This window comes from Stigmatopora argus, chromosome 2 (assembly GCF_051989625.1).
Source record: "Stigmatopora argus isolate UIUO_Sarg chromosome 2, RoL_Sarg_1.0, whole genome shotgun sequence".
Lineage (NCBI taxonomy): Eukaryota > Metazoa > Chordata > Actinopteri > Syngnathiformes > Syngnathidae > Stigmatopora > Stigmatopora argus.
In genome coordinates, this window is record NC_135388.1 from 16,173,579 (window position 1) to 16,192,635 (window position 19,057).

Genomic DNA, 19,057 nt, shown 5'->3' on the forward strand with positions numbered 1-19,057 from the left:
GATGGGGGAAGGGATTCAGTATCATAAACCGCTAATCAGCAGGGTACTTGTTGGATAGCATGTGTGTGTGCGCCTAGCCGAGTTTATGTGGGGGGTTGCTTAAAGTCAGTTTCGACAGCATTCGGGCCAAAGCACAGACCTATCATGGCTGTCACTGTTGCACACCAATTAAGCAATTAGAAGAATAGAGAGCGGTGAAAGGAGAAACAACGGTAAAGGACCACAACTATAACAGTGTTTGAACATCCCTCTCATCTACATATATTACTATTTCTGAGAATGTGTGTGCGTGTGTGTGTGTGCGCATTAGTGTGTTTGTCCGTTAACATCGGATAAAATGGAGACCACACTGTTCATTCGATTTGAATGGGGTTTTGAACAAACAATTGCAAATGTACGGCTCTACAATGTTACCGTGCCCGGATCTCAGGAAACAGCCGTGACATTTTTATCCTAACAGACCTACTGATTGAAATTGACCAGTTAGGAAGATTTTTAACAGTGCCTCAAAAAGCGTCTAATGTTGATGGCATTCAAAATCTTCATTAGATCCAGTAGTTACAAATATATTATTTTCAATTTTTGTCCAAGTCTGACAGCCTGTGTACAAAGTGGTTAGTGCCTCATAGTTCTGAAATCAATGGTTCGATCTCCTGTTGACCTTCCTGTTACCTCCCAGGACTTGCGTTGGTTTTTTCTGCATACTCCAGTTTCGTCCCAAAAACAAGCAGGGTAGGCTAGTTGAACACTCTAAATTGCCCCTAGGTATGAGTATAAATAACTCTAATCATTATAATTTTTTAACTTCACTGTGTCAGTAAAAAAATAGCTTTAGTAAAAGAATGATACAAACACAAAGGTTAGACAGTGTACACGTTATAGGTAAGAGTCATGCCAGTGTACTGTATGAATCGAGATATTTATGAGCGCAAAATTGATGCCTAACTCTGCAGGCAGTGACAGAGACGGCTGACCCACAAATAGCAGTGACACCCACCAACTGGCAAACTCTTGAGTTCGTGTGAGGCCCATGCAAGCATTGGCGCCTGTTCTGCTTTCCAAAGGAAGCGTGGAGAGTCGAGTTTCTTTGGTGGCATTTACCGCCTATTAACTTGTGTATTGTATTTTACTGTGTTATGTTCTCATAACAGTTTTCATGATTGATTTTCAGTTATCAGTCAGAAAAAGAAAGTTGTACTCATTTGCAGTTGTCCTGTTTAGGTGCAGAAAACCTGTGTGGCTATCTGGTTTAATAATCATTCATTCATTTTCTGTACTGCTTATCCTCACAAGGGTCCCTCATCCCAGCCAACTACAGGCAGTAGGCGAGGGGCACTCTGAATTCGTTGCCAGCCAACCGCAGCGAACAAGGAGAAATACAACCATTCGTGCTCACACATACAAAGGGGCAATTTAGAGAGTCCAACACAATGCATATTTTTTGGGATGTGATAGGCAAACCGAAGAACCCGGAGAAAACCCACACAGGCCTGGGGAGAACATGCAAACTCCATGTTTGGATGAAAATTTTCTTTAACCTTTTTTTTAGCTGACCACTACACTTTAACAGACAGTACGACAGGACCTCAAAACACCTACCCTGCAAAATGGGAGTTTGTTCAATCCAGAATTTTCCCTTGCTGTTTCCTGACAGACCGAGCCTCCTACTGTTGTTTCATTGATGTACACACTGAGACTGCCATGACAACATCACAAGCCCGCCACTTCCGGTCTCCAGTCACATACGGTATAAGACGATGCATTTAGGCACTTTTTGGGGCACGCATTGATTCAAAAGTTTCAATGGACGAATGAATGTAAAACCACTAAATGTTATTTGCATACAAATGTAATAGAGGCCAGAACATGAAACACAGTAACAGTGCTTGAAACGTATTCACAATAATTGAGTGTTTTTGGTCATAAAAAATAAATAAATAATGGATTGCATAGTTTTGAACCACTGGACAAAGTTCCTCTGTGTAACAGACAATCGGCAATAAGACACAACCTCTTGTTCAGGTTAATATGTTAGATCATGTATTAACTGCACTGGTACTCATACTTGGACTAACAAAAGTGGAATCTGTGCATTACTAAAACACTTGTCATTGATGGCTTTAATTAATTACTTCAGACACAAACTTATGAATCAATTCCGGGACAAAAAAGTCTCAGCGTCGCCATCCATATGGTAGCACAGTGAATGAGTTACAATTGAGTTTCTGTGTAGCTCTCACAGCAACTGAGGCTCATGCAGAACCAAATATAGGATGGGTATATTTAGATTCCTTTGATTCTGATGTTCTCCACCCGCTACTCCCCAGCCTGAATCTCTCTCTCACTCACAGAGCAATTGAAATATTACCATAGATCAGGGGTAGGGAACCTATGGCTCGGGAACCACAAGTGGCTCTTTTAATGGGTACAAATGGCTCTGAGCTAAAATATTGAAACCGCTGGTGAGAGAGAGGAGTCCCAAAGGCACCAAAAGGAGAGTCACGTCAGCACTCAGGCCCAACACTACCTCTGGTGCCGCTTTAATCATCTTTTTTTTTTTACTCTTCTGCATGCATACTCTCATTGATTAGCAACAGCGTAACATTGTTGTCAGAAGAATTCAGATTCTTCGTACTTTAAAATTGATAAAATGCCCAAAAAATGCACACTTTTTTATTTATTTTGACTTTTAAATTCCGAGTCTGGCTCTCAAGGAATAGATTTAAAAACATGAAATGTTTGTGGCTGTCTCTGTCATAAAGGATCCCGAACCATGCCATAGATATTTCATAGGATAAAGAGTAAATGGAGGACAACATCAACATTGAATAAATTATTAGCAATCTTCAACTATAATGATACAATTAAAGGTATTTTTGATGTGAAATTTTAGCAATAATTACTGTAGAATTAAAAAGAAACTTTTCTGGTCTACACAACAATTATGGAACACAAATGAAAAATGTTGCACGTCTACATAGAGAGAAAGTTAAGTATCCTTTTGGAGAGTGGACAAAATAAAAAGTGAAGGATAATATTTTTAAGTGCTTGCATTCAATCACTCAACACATCCTGCACTCAGGCATGCCTCGCAAACCATGAACATTGCTAGTTTTTTCCAAATCGCGCACAACATTAAGTATTAGGGGGACTGTATATCAATAATTTCGTCATTACTTTGGTGTTTCACCTCATCAATAAATGTGGGATGGGCGGGAAGACTGCATTCAAAAGATAGTTTTTATACAGCTCTTATACCAGTGAATGAGAGGCTTTGTAAAACTCTATGAGAAAGATAGAGCCGTATAGAAGTGCTCTCAATTTAATATTTAACGTTTTTATCAAAAGTGATTTATCGTCAGCTCATGGGTAAGTCCAAATTGTAGTTTAAAAGTAATTGTGAAGTAGAAATCTATACCTGCAAACAATTCAGCGCTGAATCGTTGCAATATAACATTTGAAACAGTTTTCACCATATTAGTTTACCAAATTTAGCAGGATGGTTAAAACCACACAAAATGCAAGTACTGGTCTCCAGACAAACCATCTCCTAATCCACCCAGTATCCTGCCTGCTCACTTGCAAGCTAGCTCGTTTTTCTGTTAGACCACTACGTTATGTGGTAAAACAAATGACACATAAAGTCAGTCAGTGACGACTTTCAGTGAGCTGAACTCTAACAGCAGGTGAGTGTGCATAAAAGGATCACATAAAAGATAAACTTAGTTGAAGCTAACATTTCATCAATATTCTGGCACATGCTATTCAGTTGTACCTCACACTGACTGATATATGTGGGTATACAGTACATAAAGTATTTCAGAGAGAGCGATAAAAATAAATAAATGAGTGCGAGAGAGATGCAAAATTACAAATTGAGTGAAAATAAGGACAAATACTGGAAATTATGCAATTGACAGAAAAAGGGACTATGCTTTGTTTTCAAGACATTAAATTAAAAGTAAATGAATTAGGTTGGTTCAGAGGGTCAACATGAGTTTACGAGTTTTTGTAGTGAATAGTGGCTCTGTTGCAGCACAGAAAGCACAGATAAGCCTCATCGAGAACACGAGGTCAGCACTTGATGCTCCTATAGACATTGTTTTGTCACCGTCTTTTCCCATCATATTAATTACCACTAGTCACACTTAAAAACAATTATCTGAATAAGAAAATCAATATGATCGGTGAATTTCCAGAAGTTCTCAATCAAATATTAGGTAACATCCATTTAAGGGGGATTCAAAGTAAGATGTAATTCAACTTATAACCCCCTACATTGTGTGAAAAAGCAAAAGAGACAGACTGTTGCAAACTTGCTAACTAAAGTTACTATATTCAGTGTTTTTTTTAATTATTGATCGCTTAGTACTTTGTCACTTTACTATGTGGCTGTTTAAGTGTCCATCCTTCTGATGTTTATAATCACTTCTATTGATTTATATACTATAAATCAATTAATTTAATGTATTTTTTTTCAAAACATTTACAGCAACTCAAGCAGAGTTTGGAAAAAAAAACCTTGCAGTTTGACTTGGTCACTCTCTCAGACATCCCATAAATCAATCCTATCCGATGAGGTTGGGAAGGAAATGTGCCAACACTAAATCCAATCATTAAACAGGCTGGCACCACTCAGACTGATGAAAACAGTCTACATCTGCCCACACGTGTTTTTGCATGCAGCATCCAGTCAAAAATATAGAACTGAATAATTCGGGGAGGTAGTTAAACCTTTTTGATTTGATCGAGCTGTTACAAGGCAAATTGAGTGTGGTTTTACACATCACAATACTAAAACAAAATCACTGAGCAAAGACAAACCCATAAAAAATGTAATGCAAGTACCTGTCATTATTTAGAAGAAAAATAAGAGCAGGGATGTACTTAAGGTAATATTTCTTTCTTTAACAGCCAGAGACAGCTGTTTTTTTTCTTCTTTTCCCAGGAACAAGTCTAATGTGCCAAGGCTAAACAAACACTATAATGTGGTCAACTCATTTACTGCAAACCGTCTCAGTGCAAATGGATTGAATGCCTATCATCATCCAACACTGAATGAATTGGTATATTGGTACATTTGTGAAAAGTGAATTTAACAGAAGTAATTATCGCAATGCCAGACAAGAGTAGAAGTTCATCACTTGGCTGCCTCTGACAACCATAAGGGAGTAATACATACAAGACAATTGAAAATAGCCACAAACATAATCCATGAGAAAAAATAAAATTCAATCCAATATCCAATTAATTAATGACAATGATCAAACACAAACGTGGCATCGTATTTCCCCATTAGGCTTGACCCTCATTTATGCCAGGAAGTATCACAAATTCACATCTCATGATTCTAAATTATATTCTCTTATCTTATTATTGTACTGTAACTCATACTTAATAATAGTATAGCATACACACTAAATCTTTGAGGTTGTCCTTTGCGCATATTAAATTAATGTGTTATTTTGTAAGGGTTAGGGTTCAACAACAGTACAGGATGAAGACACTAAAGAGAGACTCAATGATGCTTGCTCAGGTTTTCCAACACTCACTGCAACTTATGAATCGTTGCTCGAGCTATCTGAATTGCAAACTTCCATCAATGTTGTTGTTTTTTTCTTTCTTGCAGTTCATGATTTACTTCCAGCCTAGAGGAGCATTGGTATAACTGCCGTCACAGTTGCCATGCCAACCAAAAAAAGTATTGATTTTAGCAAAAACTGAAATGGTCTGGAAATAAATATATATGTTGTTACTTTACTCGTGTAGACATGCTAAAAATCCATTTCTCCCTTTCGTTGGCAAAAGTTTGCAAAAGAAGAACAAGATGTTCCAGAGAAAGTGCAGAAAAAAGTAAAAAGAAATTACAGTATTTGGAGCGATCATGTGCTGCAACCACTCTTGTTCGACCATAACATATTTAGCGATAGTCGTGTATCAGTTAGTTAAACCTATTTTGTCATCAAACAGCGATGTTCCACTTTCTATTTTCAAGGCTCTTTTATGAAGAATAAGAGCAAAAGTTGTGGTAATATACATGGATTCCTCAAGTCTTTAATCAGCTGTTGAAATTACTGGGTTGGCTAAGGTTAAATAAGGGAAACCAGGGAGGCCATTCCTTACAAGCAACGTACGTGTGGAACAATTGAAAGGCTTACAAAGTTCTCACATTTTGGTAAATAAGGTGAAGGAGAAGGCGAACTGGAATGATGAGATACTGAATAACAAGGACGTGAGAATATGCCTGCCCCAAGTGGCATATATGAAAGCTTTGAGGCGTTCAAGCAAGGCTGTCTCTGAATACTAAGGTCTTTGATAGAGGAATAGCTACAGAGACACAGCTTTTAGGCCTCCTCCTCAGAGGCCCCCTTCCAACCACTTGTGCAAGAGTAGCCCTAATTGGAAGTCATGGCAATAGAGGGGGGCAGTATCACAAAGGGTGAAAGAGGCAAGGAGGGGTGCTTGATTTAAGAGAGCATTGTTTTAGCAAGTATTTTCTACCTCCCTATGTTTTCTCCTTGTAGCCTCCCCTTCAGATGCTCACACTCCTAAGAGTCAAAAGGCGACATTTAGCCCCTGTGAACAGCAAGAGCTTGGTCTTGTTTTGACACTCTGTCCTCCTTAGCTTCTGTGAAAAAGCCCCACTTCTATGGGACATTCAAGTTCATTAGAGAGTTCAGTCCTTTCAGTTGTGTCCCCATTCCAGATCCAGGCTTAAAGGGGCCTCCACAACCCATCACAGCTTGTTTAATGAAGTCTTCCACCACCTTCACAACAAGCAGCACAATTTCCATGATCATAGGCTCGCCTGGGGAACAGCATTTATTAGACCACCGGCAATTACTTGGCAAATGTTTTTAACCTGTGACAGAACTGTAGGCTTTCATGTCAAGTATTGTATTTTTGTGGCTGTTTACGTGCTTGTTGAGCACAGCATCAGATTTCTACTCTCACACTTTTAGGTGACATCACTATGTAACATAACAATGGGACAAAATTGAAAGATGTTACTTTAGAAGGTTAAAGTTACGCAAAGAACAGGAACACCCTGATGATTTCTGAACTGCCTAAATTCAAGTGTGCACATGAACTACACACAAGATTTTTCTAGCAGAAATGGCACCAGCCCTAATAAACTAACTTGATGGTGTTTTCTTGTGACTAGGGAACTTACCGTAATTACTCGAATATAACACGCATATTTTTGCTATATAATTAATTCCAATAGTTGGGGGTGCGTGTTATAATCAATAACTAAAATAAATTACAAATTTTCGATCGAAAAAAGCATTGTCAAACTCACTTTGACGCACGGACATTGTGCAATTTCCAACTTTGAATTCAAAATACACGCATATTAAAGATCGTCAAGCCTCACAAACATCACAATCCTGCATTAATAAGCTGGAAAGTAGAATACTACATTGTAGTGTAGTACGTACTTGTATTTAGAAATATGTCCAGCGGGGGGCAGTACATTTCCTTGTTACATGTGATAGTCTTTTCCATTGTGCATATCTTCAAATCATTTATTTATTCAATTTGTATGTTCCTTTTCTTGTTTGAGAATGACAATAGATATTTGAATTAAAACATGGTATTGTCAATTGAAATGTAGTCAATGTTCAAGGAAGTCTAAAAGGTATTGCAACATAACATGTCTACATGATATGTTTGTCCACTCTGTGTATCATCTATTGCCCTAAAATTCAAACGCATAACTCCCAACTGCACGACACTCCACACGCTCGTACCTGAAGATTTCTCTATCCGGTTTTGAACAAAACAATCGTGAAACGAAGAAAAAAAGGTACGATTTCTGATTTTCGTCAGCGGGAAATTTTAGGTGCGCACTATATTCGAGTACTGCGTTTTTCCAGATTTTTTTGGCCCAAAATTACCTGCGTGTTATTTTCGAGTGCGCGTTATATTCGAGTAATTACGGTAATTGTATTCCATAAATAGGGAAGCATGCGCAGTTGTCAAATAAACTGTAAATCCCTAGTTATAAAGTATGTAGTTAGATTTTAGCATGAGGGTTTTTTTTCTCCACAAAGTCTAAACAGTCATAGTATATCAAAATAAAATATATTTTAATCAGTAGGAAATTATACTTGAATAACTACTTTGATTTCTCATGAATAATACATCTTGGGTTTAATACAAAGCCCCAAATGCACTTTTTTCATTCCTTCATTTTCTGAACCGCTTTATCTTCACTAGGGTCGCGGCAGGTGGTGGAGCCTATCCCAGCTAACTTCGGGGCAGAGGGGACACCCTGCATCGTTGCCAGCCGATCGCAGGATACGAGGAAACAGACAACCATTTACGCTCACACTCATACCTAAGGGCAATTTAGAGTATCCAATCAGCTTACCATGCATGTTTTTGGAATGTGGGAGGAAACCGGAGGACCCAGAGAAAACCCACACAGGCCCAGGGAGAACATCCATACTCCAAACACACTTTCACACCTAAATTTTCCTCGTATCTATGTATAATTCACAGCTCAGCGTTGCTAGTGTCCATGCTCTAAATGAACTAAGTATAATTCATACAGAACTTCATCCCAGTATTTTGCAGAATTCCAGATTTTATTGATATTAATCTCCATGAAGATACACTTTTGCGTGGGAGTCAGGGATTGAGTAAAAGCTTGGTTTGGAATACAGAGATTAATATATTTGGAAATTTTATTTCAATATTTTTTGTCGATATTTTTTATATATATATATATTTTAATTTTCAGTAAATTTGCAATTTTAATTCAAACAGCCTCAGTTCTCTTTTGACCAAGAATGAAGGGGGTGAGGGAGACGTGCTAACCACTCTTTCACGGGGTCACCCATACAAGAATTTAAAGGGCATATTTTAAAACAATCTTAATTACTACACTTTGTTTTCATTCATTTATCTTCCATTATGTGCATCCTTGTAAGGGTTGCAGGGATTGCCGGACCCTATGCCAGCCGACTGGCAGTGGCTCCTTACTAAATTAAACTTTAATATTTAATTTTCATGAACAATAATTCCATTTTATCAAAGGTTGCAAAAATACATTATCTGTTTCCACAAGTACAGTTTTATTGAATACGTTTCTGATTACACAAAAGCCTCTTCATGCCTTATTCAACGGAGAGAAGGACTTGAGATACTTAACAGTTGTTCGCCAACAGTTGTTGAGGGTGGTAGGGAAGAGAAAAGTGACACGACCATGTTAATAAAGTAAGCGGGATGTAACTTGTACTCAAATTCAACCAGCTGGACAAAGATCTAGCTCACTGATCGGAAGTCAAATGTCAAAGAGTCCCAACTCAACTACTTTTACTTTCCCGGATATTTGGCAATGACAGACACTGATGAATGTGATTTTGTAAATTAAAAATCGTAGGTGAGTGATCGCCTCACAATCAGAACAAACAAATAAAACAATATCTTTGTACAGTAGATATAGGATTTTTATGGATGATGAAATTAGATTACATGCTCTGGTGAACTCCATGGTTTTCTCTCATCTCATCTAATTTTCTGAAGCGCTTTATCCTCACTAGGGTCGCGGAGGGTCCTGGAGCCTATCCCAGCTGACTCCGGGCCAGTGGCGGGGGACACCCTGAATCGGGGGCCAGCCGATCGCAGGGCACAAGGAGACGGACAACCATGCACACTCACACCCATGCCTAGGGACAATTTAGAGTGTCCAATCAGCCTACCATGCATGTTTTTGGAATGTGGGAGGAAACCGGAGTACCCGGAGGAAACCCACGCAGGCCCGGGTAGAACATGCAAACTCCACACAGGTGGGATGTGACCTGGATTTGAATCCAGGACTCCAGAGCTGTGAGGCCTACGCGCTAACCACTCGCTCCACCGGGTCGCCATTACTTCAAATGATATTACACTACCAAACATATCCTTCTAACTTTGATGCTGGAATAAAAACCATAGAGACTCTCTTGTAATTAAGGGCTATACATAAAAGTTACATCCTGATTTGTTTGCCTACCAATCACAATCAAATTAATTTTAAAAATACATCATACCTCAAATGATAAAACAGATACATTTGGTATTTAGAACATTGTGTATTCCGATAAATATATGCATATACTGATTTTTTTTCCTTTCAAAATAATTAAAATAATTGCAGATGTGTGATATTTCACATTATAAAATTGAATAAAAAGATAAATGACATACAAAATATTAGACAAATATTTAAAGTTGAAAAAGTGGATAAAGCTAACACAAATTGACAAGAAACTTGAATATGTCAGTTTCCATTACTTAACAATATGGGACTCTCATGAGAAGCGGACGTTGCAGTGAATTTGAATGCTCAATAAATGAAGCCATATTGTTACACTGAACTCAATATGTTTTTACTATTATGTTGAAGGAAAATGCATACTTTACTACATTCTACTATACTTTGACTAAATAGAGAAATCCCTGCAATTATAAGGGGGACTACAGCTTACTTTCTTATTGACTGCAAAACCCACAAAAAGACAAAAGCCAGCAGGGCAACAGACCTTCTGTGGCTTAAACTGACAAGCCCTCACTGGGCGACAATCCCATTTGTTCTTAGGGGAAATGTAAATATATCCATTACAAATGGCTTAAGAAATAAGCCCAAACAGCTGGCCACTGGAACACAGGGCAAGAATATTGCACACTTCTCTATTTTGAGCCTTGGACATACTTGGTGAGTATTTACTCCAACAAGAGGATACTGTACATGCTTGTATTTCATTACACTTTACACAGAGCCATGTTGGTTCATCAATACGTGTGTTTTTAGCCTTGACAATGGGCATATGAACCTTGTTAAAGAGTTCTTGTATAAATGTTACATACATAAAAAACATTAAAAGGGTAACTATTTCTGGGACATTTACTAATTAATCTTTTCACTGTGTACAAATAGTTTGCTCACTGAAGTGCGTGCCTACCAATCACAAGTCTATCTTTAGTTGCTTTGACATGAGTGGTTGTGCACTTCCAAGCCACAAATATGAAACAGTGCAATCACCGGAATCTGTGTGCCTGGCTGTCCTGTATTTATTCTAAGACTATGAATCGCACAGTTGTCAACCTTTCTAGGAGGGTGCATGTTAGGCATATGGAGAGCGAGTGTTTTTTAGCCTTGGAATGGCCTCAAAAGTCACTTAAGATATGATGTGGATCAGACACAATTAATTGTTTCCATCTTGACCACAAGGAAATCATCACTGCGGTACAAAATGGTAGCCATTGTGAGGAAAAATGTGCCCTGAAATTTGGGAAAAGCAATTGTGACACAGAGAAATGGCATAAAATCTGTAAAAATATGATGATTTTTCAAGAAAATCAGAAAAATTACTATTGTTTTAAACTGAATAAACAACAGTCCTGTTGCAAATTATATACATGGATGATTGATGAATGTTCAAAGAGCAACATGTTATATTGCAAATCACCACGATGTCTCTAAAAATGTAATTCATTTTCCGAACTGCTTATCCTGACAAGGGTTGCGGGGGGTGCTGGAGCCAATCCCAGCACACCATTAGCCCCCGGCAGGGAACAACCTGAATTGGTTGTCAGCCAATCGCAGTGCACAAGGAAATAGACAATCATTTATACTCACACTCATACCTTTTTACAGCAATTTACAGTTTTCAACTATCCTACCATGTATGATTTTGTGATGCAGCAGAAAACCCATGTAAGCCCCGGAGAACATGCAAACTCCACACAGTAAGGTGGAACCCCGACAGGATGGAACACTCAATCTCAGAACTGTTTGGTCGACATGCTAACCACTCAGCTGCTGTGTAATTTTTTTCTTCTACAAAATATACATTAGAAGTACAGCATATCTACACAAGCAGATCTATATGAAAATTTATATGAATGAATTAAATTTAAAAAGGAAAACAATTAAGGTGGTGCGGCCTTGGACAACAATTCCAATTTTTCAAATGGCCCTTTCAGATAATCAATTGCCCACCCATTAGGATTCTCAGACAAACTTATGCCTATACCCATCACAACCTTTACAGGGAGAAAGAGAGAGCAAGATGTAATAACACGATGTATGTTCGGCAACATACCGAAAAAAGGTTAGCTTCATGCTGACAGTACAAGGTTTTATTTTTCACAGTGGGCTAAAACAAATGATAACATCTACCTAAAATAGACTCCCTTGCTATTGTCAGTAGAAACAAAGTTTTAACCTGCCATAGATTTAATTACACCGACAACGTTCAAAACAAAATTGATCTTTTGGCTAGGACCAGGAGACATTTCCAAACCACATTTGTTGTACCTATGTGTGTGCTCAACACCACAGTTCAAGTGTAGAAATATTTATAAGTATGCCAACTCAAACTCCCAGTACAATGACTAGAATGAAAAGGCATTGGTAAATCTCAAATTATTCATCAGCAAAGACTCCAATGATGTGATCCCACAGACACAAAACATAAGTGGCTTATATATATTGCATAGCTGAACGTACACTTGGGACATCTTGACGGATGTGATGCAACAATCTGCCCAACATTTAATCTTTTATTCATGCCTTTTAACAAGTCTTCCAATTTTTCCTTTTATCTCAACTAATGCGTTTCAAGTCAAGTCAACGAAAGCAAGAGCAGAGCTCAAAAATTAAGTTAGTATAGATCTGTGGCACACACACACAGGTGTGTCCTTCAAAATGTCTTTGCGTCCCTGGCCCCCATCCCCCTCCTCCTTCTCCGGTTGTGCTCAGACAGTGAGTCTCCAGCACTGCTTATCATTCTCTCCTCCACAGCAGCCCCCTGCTGAGATAGAAAGACAGAGTTTATTACAGCCTGTAATAATCTGCCACCCCCTAGGAACTCAACTACACACTACAAGGCCAACACTCCACAAATGCTGCTTTCAAAACTAAAATAACGCTATGATCATCCCCTATGTTGCATCCTGACATGTTCGAGATGGAATAAAAACTGCAACATTATATATGTAAAAAATACATATGGGAGACCAGATGTATTTTGAAATAATTCTACATCCATATGTCAGTGTAGATACACCCAATTCAACTGAGCAGAGGTGTAAATAGTTTATCCATAATACTCATCAGAGTGCCCCAATGTATTTTTATCAACATAAAGAAATACTCAGAAGGCTTTTTGGGTTTAAACGTCTTGCATTAGAATCAGTGAGTGATCAAAGATCCCGGGCTTCAAAGTGGAATGATTCAGTTGCGTAAAACAAAAAATGTCACAGACTATATTGTTCCGATGACATCCGTACATATTGTACATGATTTAGGGCATTTGCAGTTCCTGCTAATGAAAGCTAACCTCCTATCGTCCCTCAATTCTGAAACAAATCCTTTTGTATTTTATAACATTAACTACATGTTGCCAGAAAAAATAACATTGCACCTCTTAATTATCTTTTTTATCTCCTCTTACACAGATACACAACTACTCTTAAATGCCAAGACAAAAGTATAGCACTGTAGTGACAACTACTGCAAGACAACTGGAGCGTCCATCTTGGATATTTGTGCAGTCAGATTCCTTGTCGACGTTACCATTCATTCATTCATTCATTTTCTGTACGCTTATCGACACAAGGGTTGCGGGGGGTGCTGGTGCCTATCCCAGCTGACTTCAGGCACCAGGCAGGGGACACCCTGAATTGGTGGCCAGCCAATCGCAGGGCACAAGGAGACGGACAAACATTCACACTCACGCGCATACTTTGGGGCAATTTAGAGTGTTCAACCAGCCTACACTGCATGATTTTGGGATGTGCAAGGAAACTGAAGTACACGGGGGGAAAAAACATGCAAGCCCGGGAAGAACATGCAAACTCCACACAGCAAGGAACGACCTGGGATCAAATCCCCAATCCCAGAACTGTGAGGCTGATGCGCTAACCACTCGGCCACCATTATATTAATATTTCCATATTTTGTAGTCCAGTGTAGCACAAAGAGTAATTCTCTCTTTTTGTCCATCCAAATAGAAAACTGTCAGTATGCACTATTTAACCTCTGGCTGCTAGAAAAGTTGAAAACCAATGTCGTTTGTATGAATAGGCCATGTAAGCTAAGGAGGATGTTTTCAAAGAAGTGTGTGTATCATCTTTGGCTTTGTAAAACTGCATTGCCCCCTTCTTCGTGGCATGAATACTGCATCGTTTTTATGTGGAATTGCGGCGCCATTCGAACAGAGAGCGTTGTCGCGTGCACGCAAACTTTTATTGGGTTATTTTCCATTGTTTTGGTCGGAGTGTCACTGTGTTATTGGTTCCTAAGTCTGTGAAATACGGTAGCAGACTATGCAGTCTACAATCGGGCACAACAGTAACAACGTTTTTTTTTTTCTTTTTTCTTTGTTTGCACAATTATACTCATTACACATATGCTTATAAAAACTATTTTAAGCCTTTCTAATATAATATGTTACATTTTAATTGATTTCCCTTACCTTTACTGGTAGAGACAATAGATTACCATTGGTTTACTTTGATTTTATCTTGGGCACTCTTAAATCTGACATCTGTGGGATATAGCATCAGTGAACATAATTGAAATTGGCCCCTGGGCTATGGCATCATGTTCTGAAATCAGACACGGCACCAAAAAGAGAGCCTGGAGCTCTTTTGAAAAGGAGGTTGGCCTACTCGAGTAAGTGAGCACTGTGATTAATAGGAAGGTGGCAGAACATGAGCAGTGGAATGTGGATGGGGTGGGGGCTGTTTGAGACTTGACATTTATCCATATGAGAAAATCGTGTATGTACTTGTGTGTGTCTATGAGCGCGTGCGTTTGTGTGTATAATCAAGTAATCATAGGTTACTTCCATTGCTACCTCGGAGGTGCAATCGCATCCCTTTAGCTGGGCCAAACAAAGCACAGTGGGGGTATCAGGTCGCCAACACTGACAGCCCAGGGTGAATGTAAAAGGCTGCCTGACACAAACCTAACCAGCAATACTAAAAAAAAATTAAAAAAAGGAAAAAAAAACACAACAAATCATAGGCACACATATACTGACGCAAATACATAGCAAAACCACACTTGGAATACCTGATAGGAATGTTACATTACCAGCAATTTTCAAACGTATCAATAAAAAATTGGGAGCCTAACCGTGACAAATATTCACTTTGGAAAAGTAAAGAGCCAATGAGAATATGGGCTGATTTTATTTTTTTGCAGACCAGCATTGCAATTTCATGTATAATACTCACGGGGAGAATTTTGTGATCCTCATTTAGCTTACTGGTTATTAGCTCTGCGGCACCAAATTAAAGTTTTATAATTGCAAACTAATGAAGAATTTACCCACCTTACGCTCTTCAAATCCCTGAAAAGGTTAACCATCAACAAAAATGTCAGGGAATAAAAGGCAAATGTTTTACATGTTCTGCCAGAAAAAAAACACTTTCATGATTCATAGACATCAGTAAAAACCACATCCTTCAGAAAGACTTTTCCCTTCCTGAAAAATATGGCTTGCAGAGTTGAATCTGGACCAAAATCAACTTGTGGCATGCAATAAATCAGTCTTTTATAAGAAGACATCAACATTGCAAAGGACATTATTGCCAACCTAACATTTCTGGGGGCACTTAATCTAATGGGGTGCTGATGCCATTTTGTAAAACATAGTCACAGTTTTACATTTACTAAGCCTTGCATGGTAGATAAAAGTAGCAAAATCTGAAAATTCTTAGATAGGCCCTTTGTAAGATAGCCGTAGCATTACTTGGTCCTCATGAAAGGACAATGTCAAGCAACTGACCAATGCCCTTTGAAGACTTGGTCACCAACGAAATGATGAGTAGAATTGAAGACGAAACAAAAGACCACCAAATAATAAAAATCCTCTCCCTTCTACTCAAAGTGTGTTCTGTCCATGTTATTGCACGAGAAATAATTATTATAAATGGAAGAAAACGTACGGCCTAACCTGTTTAGTAATGCAAACGAGTTGGGCCTTCTTATTTGAAAAATTAAAGCAGTTTTAAGCTAGAACTAAAATCTTCCCTTTCAAAAGATCATTTATGGTGAGATAAAAAAACAATGAGAAATCAAAGAATGCATGTGAACTGATAGTATAGTGCTATAAAGTTAGCAAATTGAAAAACACCCTTCTACTTGATAAGTCCCAAATTGAAAACAGTAAACAATTTCAGTATTAAAAAATATATCTTAAAACTGTGCTTGTGCAAATATGGTTAGAAACGTACATTTGTTGCAAGTCACATATTGAGTTTATATCCTTCATTTTCTTCTTCATTGCTTGGCAGATCAAAGCAAACAAAATCCGTCCAAGCAAAGAAATGTTGGAAAAATGCCTCATGGTCAGATTGGTTGAGAAGCAGTGTATTTGTTCAAATCTGTTCTCCTTTCTCCCAGAAAATGTCATGCATTTCAACTGCTCCTTATATGGCAATGCACGTGTAAGGATGTATATTTTAATTGTAGATGCTTAATTGTATGATTTAATGCAAATATCGTGTTTAAGGATGAGTAGAGTCAGTCCAATTATCACTTGATAGGTTAGAAAAATGGCGGTAGGGGTGTGGCGTTGAGAAGAAGTTGTGATGATGATCCTGTCCCAGAGTGCATCATTAAAGTGTATACTCTACCCTCCAAGATGCCATTAGTCAACCTCAGCCAATTACTTCAAGGCCACTTGACATATAGAGGAAGGCGTCTTCCTTACACACACAAGACAGAAACACACACACACATCGACATAGAAATATACATTGTTGGTAGGGCTGAACAATATTAGGGGTGAAAGAAAAACCGGCATTGCGACCTTTGGGATTTTACAATAGATTGTGTTACGGCATATATTGGAATATTGGAAATGTTAGATTTTTAACCATACGACTTAGGTATTTATTTTTGGGAAGAGTTGGGTTGACTCACCATGACCATATTGTATTCATAAAATCCCGTTTAATCCAGGCTAGGGGGTTCATCTGTGAATGATGAAGACTGATGTATTTATAAAGAATCCAGAAGGCTTTTATGAAGCAAGACAAAAGTTGCATGTTAAAAAAAAAGTCATGTGATGGCATTATTGTCACATGCGCGCATTGCAATGGCGATGTTCAAACGAGAGATTGTGTAAAGCTAATCGTTGGGTCTATTTCAATAAAATGGAACCAATTACCTCTGCAACGCTACATTTCTGACAGCATCAGATCAATTCTTGTCATATTTGTATAGATTATAGTGAAGAGAAGGAATGTGAGATACACATTATCACTAATCAATATTTGATGGTAATATGAGTGCATAAAAAATCTTGCAATGTTTTTATTTAGCCCTCTTTTGACGCATAGCATTTAGTTATTTTAGAAACAAGCATGATACAATCCATGGAGAATAATGTACCACTGTTAAAACAAAACGTTCATATCAGTTCATTGTCTTGTGACGGAAGAATTATACTTTATAATAAAAAAACTGAAAAATAAATTAGAGGGGGAAAAAACAAATATTGGAGCCAATGAAAAATATTAATAACCTGACATGTAGCGATGACTATAGAACAAACAGATAAATGAAGGACAAGGGTTAGGGTAACCAGAAGGTCATTTGTTTTGTATTGGATATTGGATCTCTCTGGTTGACATTTTGAAGAGAGTCTTGCGGTGACATTTAACAAAGGAAACAATCACTGCAGCCCTTTTTGGAGTCCAAGTACCCAATTACAGCTGTGATTTTTGCCTTGCCTATATTTTTAAGGTCATCTCAGAGGGCATGACAACTGGGTGTGCGTATGCGCGTCCAAGTGGCAATACATGAAGGAAAGAAAGCGTGTTGTGTGAGATTACAAATAGCTTCCGTAGGGTCTGTGCATTCCAGCTGCTGTTCTGACATGTTGTAAATACAAGGTGTTAGAGAAAACATAGGAAGGGGGTGGTGGGAATCACTCAGATCTATGACAAGAATAGCTGAGGTAAGGCGGGAGAGCAGGAAGTGTGGTATATTTGATAAACTAATTATTTCAAAACTAAAATCACATAAAAAATGTGAATCTGTCAATATTTGTAATTGAAAATTTAGGGTTAAATTACCACAGCATACTGACTTCCTAAAGGTGAAGAGATTAACAGCACCAAGCACATTTTTGCACATCTTTCAAGCTTTGGATGTGCCAGGAATCTTGGTTTAAACTCCTAAAATGCAAAATGTCAAACCAAATAAAGAGACATTGTTTCAAGATACGACAAGTATAGTACAAAGTGCGCGCCGTAATGCACATGTAGTTTGCATACAAGATCATTTAACACAAAGCAAATTAAAAAAGAGCCCAGACAAGTCAAAAGTGATTTAAAGATGTTTGACTGATAAAAATCAACAGGATTTATTATATTGGTAAAAAGATCAGCGAAATCTCTTGCTGACCCAGTATACTGACTTAGAAGACCACAGTATCCAGTATAAAAGAGCAAAACTATAAACTCCAAAATGATCTCACTTTTTTTCTTTCTTATTAGGAAAAACTTAATATCAAATAATGTCCTACCTGTACTCAGGCTGAGCAGCAAACTTAACAGTGCACCGCAGAGCACCGCGACAGGCTGCATGTTGGACCCCGTTCGACTCACTCTTCTCCGGGCTTCCCCTTGCGCCTTCTTCTTCGCTCTCTTCACTAATACCAGCGGGTTTGTGACACAGAGACACGCTCCAGCATTTCACGCTAACCTGAATGCATGACTGATATTGTTGTGCTCTGTTCTCACCTAGCCTCTGCCTTGCTTGGGTACAGACAAAACCAAGCAGGTATTTAAAAGTTGACTTTATCACCACCGCTCTATCACGGTCTCTAGCATGTTGTGTTCCACTCGCTCTGACTGACTGGAGTTACCAAGAGGCGTCCTGGACGGTACCAAGAAGCAAGAGAAGGGGGTGTGAACTACTGGAATTTTTCGCGATACGGTAGAGAATTTAAAAAAAAAACAATGCAGGAAATGTAGTCATATATAAACCTAGAAATATATTTGAATAAATCTATGTTCGCGCTCAAATTCTCTGAATAACGTC

At 38.3% G+C, this 19,057-nt stretch overlaps 1 protein-coding gene across 2 annotated transcripts in view; it reads right to left on the reverse strand.

The window, feature by feature from the left end:
- Nucleotides 1-18,843, reverse strand: part of lrp4 (low density lipoprotein receptor-related protein 4) — a 76,457-nt gene extending 57,614 nt beyond the window's left edge. For both annotated transcript variants that reach the window (XM_077624368.1, XM_077624359.1), the window contains exon 1: nt 18,540-18,843. In XM_077624368.1, the coding sequence (XP_077480494.1) occupies nt 18,540-18,600 (61 nt within the window). In that variant the 5' untranslated portion in view covers nt 18,601-18,843. The remainder of the gene's footprint in view (nt 1-18,539) is intronic.
- Nucleotides 18,844-19,057: the final 214 nt, after the last annotated feature.